This window comes from Podarcis cretensis (genome assembly GCF_951804945.1).
Source record: "Podarcis cretensis genome assembly, chromosome: 8".
NCBI lineage: Eukaryota > Metazoa > Chordata > Lepidosauria > Squamata > Lacertidae > Podarcis > Podarcis cretensis.
Window position 1 is genome coordinate 84451669 of NC_137177.1, and position 13032 is coordinate 84464700.

The 13032-nt window shown below is 45.1% G+C and overlaps 1 protein-coding gene across 1 annotated transcript in view; it reads right to left on the reverse strand.

Moving 5' to 3' along the window:
- The window catches only part of WSCD2 (WSC domain containing 2), a 91974-nt gene that overhangs the window by 20303 nt on the left and 58639 nt on the right, over positions 1-13032 (reverse strand). Inside the window, exon 5 of the mRNA XM_079987028.1 lies at positions 1305-1426. Coding sequence (XP_079843154.1) covers positions 1305-1426 — 122 coding nt within the window. The remainder of the gene's footprint in view (positions 1-1304; positions 1427-13032) is intronic.

Sequence of the window (13032 nt, forward strand, 5' to 3'; positions counted from 1 at the left end):
ACTCAGAAGGAAGTCCCACTGTATTCAATGGTGCTTGCTCCCACGTAACTGGGTCAAGACTGGGTAGCCTTACATGGCAATCCTAAGCATTTTAAAAAAGGTAAAGGTAAAGGTACCCCTGCCCGTATGGGCCAGTCTTGACAGACTCTGGTGTTGTGCGCCCATCTCACTTAAGAGGCCAGGGGCCAGCGCTGTCCGGAGACACTTCCGGGTCACGTGGCCAGCGTGACATCGCTGCTCTGGCGAGCCAGAGCCGCACACGGAAACGCCGTTTACCTTCCCGCTGGTAAGCGGTCCCTATTTATCTACTTGCACCCAGAGGTGCTTTCGAACTGCTAGGTTGGCAGGCGCTGGGACCGAGCAGCGGGAGCGCACCCCGCCGCAGGGATTCGAACCGCCGACCTAAGCATTTTACTCAGAGCTAAATCCTACTGGGTTCAATAGGATTTGCTGTCTCCTGATCACTCTCACAGTTTCTATTATTTCTTCTCCCCTTGTGATTTATGTTAAAGAGAAATTCAGTCCGAAAATGATCTTCAAGGATGATGTTGGAAGATATGCTGCAGTGGAATTGACAGTACAAGGTGAAAAGCTTTTGGTGCTTGGAATCTATGCACCCAATGAAGGCAAGTCAGAATTTTTAAAAAATCTGCAGGCCACTCTTATGGACTATTTGGATTACAAAATTGTCTTGATGGGGGATTTGAACGGCGTAGTCTCAACAATGATGGATAGAACCCAAAGGCAAAAACTTACTAATGACGGGAGGCTACCAAAGACGTTTTTCGAGAGGGTGGACAATTTTGACCTGATAGACATATGGAGATTGAGGAATCCAATGGAGAAAGATTTTACATTTTTTGCAGATACAAATTTATCGTGCAGTCACCTGGACTATAGGGTTAACTAAAGACTTGACCCCAAGAGTGACTAAATCTGAGATTTGCCCAAGAAGTTGTTCTGATCATAATGCAGTGTTGACAGAATTAAAATTGCCTCTACAGGGTTCTCTTAGATGGTGGATGAATGATGCTTTACTGAGAAACGATTTGATTGTTAATAAAGCTCAAAAGACCCCCAAGGACTATTTTGAGTTGAACCTAAATCCTGCCTCTGAGACTTCTCCCCTTGGGGGTTCCTAAGCTGATGGCTCCCTCCTTTGTATGCAGCCAATCATTGACAGTCTCCTCCTTCTATCTTCAAGATCATGCCCCTTGGGTTCCAATCCTTGGTCACACCAGAGGGCTTGTGACCCAAGCTTAGGAGATTGGGACATAGCATCCTTCATCTCTTGGCTAGCTTACCTTTCCTGTGCAGAAGTCAACGCACCGGTCCACAGACATGTTTCTCATGACCCTGCTCACCGGCAAAGCCAAGGAGATGTTATCCGGCCGGCGGAAGCATCCGCGGAATATGGCGCTGCCATCTAACCGGGAGAGAAGAGAAAAGTGGAAGGAAGGAAGCATTTAATGGCTGAGCTCCCAAGGTCAAAGGCACAGATGATCCTGCAAGATTCCCAAACTGTGCTGGCAAGCGTCCTTTGAGATTGAGCGTTTGAACAGGATTTCTAGGATTTCTGAGACTGATCATCTAGATCAGCCCAGATCATCATTTCTAGGAAAAGAGGTGCTGGAACTCACCATGAACGCCTCCTTTGTTCTCTTATACAGTGGTACCTCCGGTTACATACGCTTCAGGTTACAGACTCCGCTAACCCAGAAATAATACCTTAGGTTAAGAACTTTGCTTCAGGATGAGAACAGAAATCGTGCAGCAGCAAGCGCGACAGCAGCGGGAGGCCCCATTAGCTAAAGTGGTGCTTCAGGTTAAGAACAGTTTCAGGTTAAGAACAGACCTCCGGAACGAATTAAGTATTTAACCTGAGGTACCACTGTAATGGCAATGATGCCCACTTCAGAGGTACTGGAACTGAGTTCTGGCTGGAGAAAAGCCATGGGCCTGATCCAGCAAGGCTCTTGGGGGACTTCAAAGTTGTGTTTCTTAATAATAATAATAATAATAATAATAATAATAATAATAATAATAATAATTTATTCTTTATACCCCGCCCATCTGGCTGGGCTTCCCCAGCCACTCTGGGCGACTTTCAACAAAATTCAGTAATGCATCAAACATTAAAAAGCTTCTCTAAACAGGGCTGCCTTCAGATGCCTTCTAAAAGTCTGGTAGTTGTTGTTCTCTTTGACATCTGGTGGGAGGGCGTTCCACAGGGCAGGCGCCACTACCGAGAAGGCCCTCTGCCTGGTTCCCTATAACTTTGCTTCTCACAATGAGGGAACCGCCAGAAGGCCCTCGGCGCTGGACCTCAGTGTCCGGGTAGAATGATGGGGGTGGAGTCGCTCCTTCGGATATACTGGACTGAGGCCGTTTAGGGCTTTAAAGGTCAGCACCAACACTTTGAATTGTGCTCAGAAACGTACTGGGAGCCAATGTAGGTCTTTCAAGACCGGTGTTATGTGGTCAAGCATTGGGCCCCACACCCACCACCACAACATATAAAAAATATATTTGAAACCAACCGGGAGACCATGTGACAAAGCCAACCATTTCCTCCCTGACAGAGTTCCCTACCCACCCACTTGTGGGCCATGGGTGGGCAACCTTTAGCCCTGTGTTTCAGGATACCTCTTGGCACTCCCTGTTTCTTCCAACCCAAGCAGGACTATGGTGCCCAAGTGCCAGTGTTGGGCAGGGGTGGTCAATGTGCTGTCTTCCAGATGTTGCTGAACTACAACTCCCATCCTCCCTGACTGATGGGAGTTGTGGTCCAAAACATCTGGACTGCCTTCTTAGGAGCTACAAACCAAGCCACTGCTTCATGAGTTAACCAATCAAACTCTATCAAGGCTTCCTGAAATAATATTTGAACAGTCCTCTTTGCAGATTTAACCCAAATGACGACTCGAACTGGAATGACAGAGCGGATCCAAAATAGATTAGGTTTCTTTCCCCCCCCAAAAAAATAATATTTATTACCTTTTCCAGCAGTTTACACACTACAAAGAATAAAAACCATACAATACAACACAATACAACACAACACAATACAATACAATACAATACAATACAATACAATACAAAAACAAAAACAAAAAAACAACAACTATACATTACACTAACAAAACACTAGCATTAAACTAACAAAACAAAACAAACACAATTTAAAACACATCAAATAGTTTCAATATCTTATCTTTCATTCCCTTATTTCCGTGACCTCCTCACACCTCCCTTTTTGTATTCCACTTCTATTAATTCTTTCAGCAATTCCTTTCCATCTTCCTCTATTTTTTATCCTATAATTATCTTAACACATTCTAACCTTATTTTCCCTTTAATACTCTATTAATCTATTTGTCCTTAATTCCTTAATGTTATTTCTACTATTCTACTAATGTCCTTAATGTTATTTCTACTAAAGCCATATAACTTCATTCCAACATTTTTCTAACATTCATTAATTTTGCAGTATTTCCGTAAATAGTCTTTAAACTTTTTCCAGTCTTCTTCCACCGACTCTTCTCCCTGGTCTCGGATTCTGCCAGTCATTTCCGCCAATTCCATGTAGTCCATCAACTTCATCTGCCATTCTTCCTGGGTGGGTAGATCTTGTGTCTTCCAATATTTTGCAATGAGTATTCTTGCTGCTGTTGTTGCGTACATAAAAAATGTTCTATCCTTCTTTGGCACCAGTTGGCCGACCATGCCCAGGAGAAAGGCCTCTGGTTTCTTCAAGAAGGTATATTTAAATACCTTTTTCATTTCATTATAAATCATCTCCCAGAATGTCTTAATATTTGGGCATGTCCACCAAAGGTGAAAGAATGTACCTTCAGTCTCGTTACATTTCCAACATTTATTATTGGGCAAATGGTAAATTTTTGCAAGCTTGACTGGTGTCATGTACCACCTGTAAATCATTTTCATTAGGTTTTCTCTTAGGGCATTACATGCGGTAAATTTCATACCTGTGGTCCATAACTGTTCCCAGTCAGCCATCATTATGTTATGTCCAACATCTTGTGCCCATTTAATCATAACTGATTTCACCATTTCATCCTGAGTGTTCCATCTCAGCAACAAGTTATACATTCTTGACAAATGCTTAGTTTTTGGATCAAACAATTCTGTTTCCAATTTTGATTTTTCCACCTGGAAGCCAACTTTTTTGTCCGAGTTGTATGCCTCCATTATTTGGTAATAATGAAACCAATCTCGCACTTTATTTTTCAATTTTTCAAAGCTCTGCAATTTTATTCTGTCTCCATTTTGTTCCAAAATTTCCCAATATTTCGGCCATTTGGCCTCCACATTGAGTTTTTTCTGTGCCTTCGCTTCCACAAAATAGATTAGGTTTCATTCAGATGCTACAAATGCAGCTACAAGGTGAATATTTGGGTCACTGCACATCTCTAGAGGGAGATGTGAAAAATCCTATGGGTTACTGGGATGTAAGCAGACACCAAAGGATTGCTTCGTAGGTTAATTTCTGGTTTTGTTTTGTTTTTTAAATTACCTAGGATTTATTGATCCACTGATAAGAGAGCTTTTCAATTACCATTTTTCTGGTCTTTGAAAATGTACTTATATGTTGAAAATTGACCCCATTCAAAAAAATAATAATAATTAAAGCTCTCGAATCTAGAATATTGGTTCTGTAATGTTTGGCAAATAGCTTTCTTCAAATGAGAGATCAAAGAAAGTCGGACAGTTTTTGGCACTCTGGCATCTGTTGATTTTTTAAATAGCCAGGAATCTGGTAGAACAGTTCCAACGCCATATAAAATGGTTTGGTCTTTTAAAAGGGGAAATAGGATCAACTGAAGAAGGGTTAGATGAATTAAAGAAAATGGAATATGGATCTGATTCACTGAGTCATTTTGATTTTGATTTTGATTCTGCTATAGATTTTGGAGCATCTTAAAAAGTAGAGACATCACCTTGCCGACCAATGTCAGTATAGTTAAAGCTATGGTTTTCCCAGTAGTGATGTATGGAAGTGAGAGCTGGACCATAAAGAAGGCTGATCGCCAAGAATTGATGCTTTTGAATTATGGTGCTGGAGGAGACTCTTGAGTCCCATGGACTGCAAGAAGATCAAACCTATCCATTCTGAAGGACATCAGCCCTGAGTGCTCACTGGAAGGACAGATCCTGAAGCTGAGGCTTCAATACTTTGGCCACCTCATGAGAAGAGAAGACTCCCTGGAAAAGACCCTGATGTTGGGAAAGATGGAGGGCACAAGGCGAACGGGACGACAGAGGACGAGATGGTTGGACAGTGTTCTCGAAGCTACCAGCATGAGTTTGACCAAACTACGGGAGGCAGTGGAAGACAGGAGTGCCTCCCACGAGCGCTCCAGTTGGAGAACAGCCTTTACCAAAGGTGTCATGAGCTTTGAAGACACTTCAACTCAGGACACAAAGGAGAAACAATGCTAAGAGGAAGCCATGCTTGGCCAACCCTCACCGTGATCAACTCCTGCCCGGAAACCTATGTCCCCACTGTGGAAGGATGTGTGGATCCAAAATTGGCCTCCACAATCACTTACGCACTCACTGTTATCACCGTGTTTATGGAAGACAATCTTACTCCACTACGAGGAATCGCGAAAGAAGAAGAAGAAAGGAGAAGATGTCCATTCACATGAAACGAAATTCACTTCAGGAAAACTAATGGAATACAATTAGTGCTTAGTGTCCATTTCCATGTTATTGGGATCCAGGAAAGGAAACGATGTTTGCAGCCCCCTTAGCCTGGAAAACCACGGGAATAACGCAGTGGCTCCATGATCACTGTAGATGGTGACAGCAGCCGCGAAATTAAAAGACGCCTGCTTCTTGGGAGAAAAGCAATGACAAACCTAGACAGCATCTTAAAAAGCTGAGACATCACCTTGCCAACAAAGGTCCATATAGTAAAAGCTATGGTTTTCCCAGTAGTGAAGTATGGAAGTGAGAGCTGGACCATAAAGAAGGCTGATCGCTGAAGAATTGATGCTTTTGAATTATGGTGCTGGAGGAGACTCTTGAGAGTCCCATGGACTGCAAAAAGATCAAACCTCTCCATTCTGAAGGAAATCAGCCCTGAGTGCTCACTAGAAGGACAGATCCTGAAGCTGAGGCTCCAATACTTTGGCCACCTCATGAGAAGAGAAGACTCCCTGGAAAAGACCCTGATGTTGGGAAAGATGGAGGGCGCAAGGAGAAGGGGACGACAGAGGACGAGATGGTTGGACAGTGTTCTCGAAGCTACCAGCATGAGTTTGACGAAACTGTGGGAGGCAGTGGAAGACAGGAGTGCCTGGCGTGCTCTGGTCCATGGGGTCACAAAGAGTCGGACACGACTAAACGACTAAACATCATCATCATCATCATCATCATCAACAACAACAACATAGATTTTGGAATGCAGTTTCTCTGCGTATATCTTGAGATATCTTCCCCAAACTTAGTATGAGGGTTGATGAGGAGGGCAGTAATCTCTGTTGCTGTTTGGACATTGGCTGACATTTTGAATCAAAATGGTGGACCAAAACATGGTGGAGTTTGAGGTGATTTCATCCGTTTTTTGACATAGGTTTCGCCACCTCTTGAGATATTGTCACCAAACTTAGCACAAGATTTCCTGAGGTGAGATGGCCGGCTTTGTGACTGTTTGGACAACAGACACCATTTTGAATCAAGATGGTGATCCAAAACATCCTTTTGGCGTTAACTGCCCACAAGGTTTCAACCACCTCTTGGGACATCAGCAGAGTCAGCATGATGGTCCCAGAGTTGAGGATGAGGATCTGTGTTGATGTTTGGATACCAGGCGTTATTTTGACTCAAGATGGCAGACCGAAATGTGGCTTTGACATGACTTTACTCCATTTTTGGTGTGGTGGAACTCACAAATTACACTATCCACTTAAAAACACAATATTTTTTTAGTTTCTAAAAAATCCTGGGCAGCTCCAGGCATAGGAGAGAGAAGAAGAAAAAGAATGATGTGAAAGAAAAATTAGTATTATCTACTATAAATTTTTGGAAAGCGTTTTGTCCACCTGTTCTCTTTAGGTTTGGCCGCCTCTCAAGTTATCATTGCCAAACTTAGCACAAAGCTTCCCAAGGTGGACGCCAGGAGTCATTTTGAAACAAGTTGATAGCTTGAAACATTTCTTTGGCATGGCTTCATCCATTTGGGGGCATAGGTTCAGTCGCCACTGAAAGCATGGAATTGTAGAGTTGCACAGCTCCGACACTCAGAATGTTCTTCCTAATCTTCAGTTGAAATCTCCTTTCTTGCCCTTTGATTACATTTGTTTGGGTTCTCCCCTCCTGAGAAGCAGAAAACAACTTTGCTTCAACTTCTGTGTGACAGCTTTTCAGATATTTGAAGATGGCTATCATATCTCCTCGCAGTCTCCTCTTTGCCAGGCTAAACATGCCCAGCTCCTTCAGCCATTCCTCATAAGGCTTGGTTTCCAGACCCTTGATCATCTTGGTTGCTCACCTCTGCACACTCGCCAGCTTGCCAACATCCTTCTTAGATTGTGGTGCCCAGAACACCAGGATGCCAGATAGCGCCTGACCAAGGCAGAATAGCGATATCATCGTCAGACTTGGCACAAGCATTCCCAAGCTGGAGGCAATGGACTTTGTCAATATTTGGGTGCCATTTTGAATCAAGATGGCGGACCAAAACGTGAGTTTGGCTTGACTTCACCCGTCCTTTGGCATAGGTTTGGCCAACTCTCAATATATCATCACCAAACTGGGTATGGAAGTGGGGTGAAGGTATTTGTTAATTTTTTTTTATTCTTCTTTATTGAATTTCTATACTGCCCTTCATTTGAGGATCACAGGGTGGTTTACAATATAAAAACACAAGAATACAAAACATGGTAAAAAAAACCCAAATACAATACCCCCCCCCCCAGTTTAATTAATTGTTTAATTAAAGGCCTGGGAGAAGAGTAATGTTTTTCCCTGTTGCCTAAAGATTTGTAATGAAGGTGTCAGAGGAGTCTTCCTGAGGAGATCATTCCACAAGCAGAGAGTCACTGCAGAAAAGCTTGGGTTCTGGGTGCTGTTTTGATTTAAGACAACGGAAAAATGAGTCTGTGGCATGACTTCACTCATTTTTTTGGTGTGATGGTCAAAACTCACAAATGACACTATTTGGTTTTTTAAAAACACACACAATATTTTGTGGTTTCTACTGATTTCTGGGCTGCAACAGGCACTCCTGAAATACTGTTCAAAGGCTACCTTTGAAGGTGACTCGGAAACTACAACTAATCCAGAATGCAGCCGCCGGGAGTGGCCGCCGATACCTTATAATAGTAGTCCTAAAAGCACAATTCAAAGTGTTGGTGCTGACCTTTAAAGCCCTCAATGGCCTCAGCCCAGTATACCTGAAGGAGCATCTCCACCTCCATCGTTCAGCCCTGACACTGAGGTCCAGCACGGAGGGCCTTCTGGCAGTTCCCTTGCTGCGAGAAGCTAAGTTACAGGGAACCAGGCAGAGGACCTTCTCGGTGTTGGTGCCTGCCCTGTGGAACGCCCTCCCACCAGATGTCAGGGAGATAAAGAATTACACAACTTTTAGAAAACATCTGAAGGCTGCCCTGTTTTTTATGTCTGATATATATATATATATATATATTTGCTGGAAGCCGCTCAGAGTGGCTGGGGAAACCCGGCCAGATGGGTGGGGTATAAACAATAAAATTATTATTATCATCATCATAATCATCATCATCATTCTCATCATAGTTAATGGGGGATTTAATTTATATTTATATTTTAAGCAATGTTAATTTTAGTATAGAAAATAAATAAATATAATGAAGAAAAAACCGACCCCCTTCCAATTTATTTGTCCAAGTTCTTTAACAGCGCTATAAGCCATGAAGCCAATGGAAACTCTTATTCCTGTCATTTGGAAAATTGCATCTGTCACCAACATCCGGAATATTTCTAAGCAAGCTGCCATAGCTCCTGTTTCGCCACTTTTATGCCAAACCACAGCTCTCCAATATTGATCTCTCCCTCTTTAGCTCTCTTTCTCTCTCGAGGGAATTCTACAGTTCTCACGAACTCTGCACAAATCAAAAGCTAAAATTAATCTCTCATGGCCACTGGCCATCAATCGTTAACAGTCACTAAGGTTAGACCCAATGGGCTCCTCTTTCGATTTTTGAATTTGAAAAGCACTGGTGTGTGTGTGTGTGTGTGTGTGTGTGTGTGTGTTGAGAGTATCACAACAACACTTGTTGTTGGTTACCTGAACCAGTGGGGGGGTCGATAGATAGAAAGACAACTTATTCCTCCAGCATCAGCCCTTGTAACTGTACAGTAAGACTGCAACTTATGTATGCCTTATGCTTCCAGGGGTTGCACTTAAAGGCAAAATCATGCAAACTCAGAATGATCCCCAAAACTACCACCACTGTCAGAGATCTCATGAAACTGGGGGTGCAAAACGCAGGGGCTTTTGTTGCAAAACGCTGTGAAGAGTTGCTGTTAGATCTGATGGCTTCATTCTTCTACATTTTTTTCTGCATTCCAAAATCTTAATAATTTCCATTGTATTCCATTCAGATATAATAATCCCTTATATGACAGCTACAATATTGTGGTTTCGTTCATGTTGTTATGTCAGGTAATTTATAAAGTTTCCAGTGAGGAACTCTGTAATCCTTATTCTTTCCTGCACATGACAAGTTTCCCCCCATGATGTTTCCCCATCTATCTATGGTGTTTTATCCTTCCTCCCTACAACTTTTGATGGTTTCTGCCACGCCTTGGGAGAAGCGGTTATCTCACAGTTTCCAAAAGTCACTGCATCACTTCATCCTGTGATTTGGCTTCCAGTAAACAAGCCATCTTCGCCATTTCTCCAGCCTAGGAAGAACGGTCTGAATCCAGACTGCAAATAGTTAATCCGAAAGCTTCTATTCCCACGGCTGGTAGACTCCTTTCTTCCCTGCCACAGATTTATGGCCAATTGTCCTTATCTCAAACACACTCCTTTATGAATAACGGAGGTTTGGGAGGACTTTGCTGCATATTTTCAAAGCATAGTGTTTCCCCCCACCCCTTCCCTCTCAGTCCCTTTCTTTCACGCACACAGTTCCAGTTTTGTTAAATTCCAAATTTACATTCCAGTTTCTTCCTTTCTCACTTGTACGTGTAGATTGCATTCCAGGGAGGGTTGCCATATCATCAGCGGCGTAGCGTGGGTTGTCAGCACCCGGGGCAAGGCAAGTAATTTGCGCCCCCTAACCCAGGGCAAGGCAAGTAATTTGCGCCCCTAACCCCTAACCTGCCAGCTTCTTCTTGCTGCTGCCTGGGCTGGGGTATTTACGGTAAGGTAGCCACGGCGGCGGCGGCGGGTCCGTGTCAGGTGATCTGAGGCGAGTTGCCGCTGCCGCCCAAACGACGCCGCTTGCCCGGAGGAGGGCAGAGAGGCGAGGAAAATGCAACATGGCCCAGCAGCTGCAGCGGCGGCGGCGGCTGGGCTGTGAGGAGGGGCTGCCTGGCGCGCCCTCCGTGGCCCTGATGCGTGGGGACCGTGGTGAGCGCTGAGAGCCGCTGCCTGCCGGACGCCTTCAGCCCGGACGCTCGCACAGCTCGTCGGTTCCGCGAGACATGGGGCTCTGCTACAGCCTGCGCCCGAGGCTCTTCGGCGACTCCGGAGGCGGCGAGCGCGCCCCCCCAGATGTTGCGCCTGGTGCGGCCGGGCCCCCCTGCACCCCCCACGCTACGCCACTGCATATCATAAACGTAGAGAAAAACCGCACCGTCTCTTTCACCGAATGAAATCCCCTCTCAATCCAAACCTTTTAAATCCTTGTAGCTGGGTTCGTTTTCGCAGTTTCACGTCATCTCTAGCACGTGCTTGTAGTTTACTCCAGTTCAAAAACCCCAATTAGCAGGATCGACGGTGCGTCCAAGAATGGGATTGGAGGGTCCTGGCAGCCCGAGTGCTCCGTGCACCCAGTGGCTTTGCCTGCCCTCACATTCCATGGGGAAGCGAGTTCCAGACCGCCAGGCAAACTGCAGGTGAGAGACAGGTTCCTCTTTCCACCAAAGGGGAATGCAGAAAATGCCATTCCCCCGTCATTTTCTGATTAGCTCTGTCTCTCCCTCTCTCTGTGGTGTTGGAAGAGGCGCCCATCCCCTGGCGCACAGGAAGTAGGAAAGGCACTGTGAAAACTCCTTTTGGTCTTTTCCTTCGCAGGCTTGCTATGGACAATTGTGCTTCCTCCTGCAGGTTGCCAGCTTGATCTCGCTGCCCCACGGCCCACCAAGGTTCCCCCATAATCTCTTCTCTTCCCCTGCCTGCCTGGATTCTCCTCTCTGCTTTTGACATTTAAGCATGAGCTAATGAGCCTCCCGGCCCACCTCCTTAAATACAGAAGACAGGGAGGAACGCAATGAATGCAAAATTAGAGGCGAGATGCAGAAAAGCCTTTGAGAGCAGGGAAGAGATCAAAAGCCCATTTCAAACTCATTAAGGCAGCTCGAGCACCTAGGCCTTCCTTTCCCTGCATTGCACTCAATTGGTTGGCTGAGAGTGCTCTGGGAGGGATTCCTTCCCTCCCACGAACACCTTCACGTTTTTCCAACCCCGATTATCCAAGGCTGTAGATTGCCAGTGTTCACAAATGCACCTCACGTGTAGGATTTGAGATCATGGCACAGCATTCAAAGGACCTCAGCTTTGGTTTTGAAACCCAAGCTTTCTTGTTGTTGTTGTTTAGTCATTTAGTCGTGTCCGACTCTTCGTGACCCCATGGACCAGAGCACGCCAGGCACTCCTATCTTCCACTGCCTCCCGCAGTTTGGTCAAACTCATGCTGGTAGCTTCAAGAAAGTGTTCTTGAAGCTACCAGCATGAGTTTGACCAAACTACAGTCCAACCATCTCGTCCTCTGTCGTCCCCTTCTCCTTGTGCCCTCCATCTTTCCCAACATCAGGGTCTTTTCCAGGGAGTCTTCTCTTCTCATGAGTTGGCCAAAGTATTGGAGCTTCAGCTTCAAGATCTGTCCTTCCAGTGAGCACTCAGGGCTGATTTCCTTCAGAATGGAGAGGTTTGATCTTCTTGCAGTCCATGGGACTCTCAAGAGTCTCCTCCAGCACCATAATTCAAAAGCATCAAATCTTCAGTGATCAGCCTTCTTTATGGTCCAGCTTTCACTTCCATACATCACTACTGGGAAAACCATAGTTTTAACTATACGGACCTTTCTTGGCAAGGTGATGTCTCTGCTTTTTAAGATGCTGTCTAGGTTTGTCATTGCTTTTCCTTGTGAAAATAAGAACACAGAGCCAGCTGGATCAGGCCCATCAAGTGGCCAGCCTGGTGCATGTAGGAAACTAGCAAGCAGGATCCAGGCACAAGAGTTCTCTTCTTGCCTATGATTTACAGCAACTGGTAATCAGAAGCTTAACTGTCTCCAACCATGGAGGCAGAACATAGAGCCATCACAATGCACTCCTGGGAGAGCGAGTTCCATAGTTTAACTACAGCCTAGTAAAGGTAAGGTAAGGTAAGGGATGCAGGTGGCGCTGTGGTCTAAAACAATGACCCTCTTGGGCTTGCAAATATCAGAAGGTTGGCAGTTTGAATCCCCATGACAGGGTGAGCTCCTGTTGCTCTGCCTCAGCTCCTGCCAACCTAGCAGTCCAAAAGCACGCCAGTGCAAGTAGATAAATAGGTACCCCTGCGGCTGGTAAGTAAACAGTGTTTCCATGCACTCTGGTTTCCATCACGGTGTTCTGTTGTGCCAGAAGTGGTTTAGTCTTGCTGGCCACATGACCTGGAAAGCTGTCTGTGGACAAACACCAGCTCCCTTGGCCTGAAAGCGAGATGAGCGCCGCAACCCCATAGTCGCCTTTACTGGACTTAACCATCATGGGATCCTTTACCTTTTTTTTCCCAACAGTCTAGTAAAATTACCAGGGGATGCAAGTGGTGCTGTGGGTTAAACCACAGAGCCTAGGACTTGCTGATCA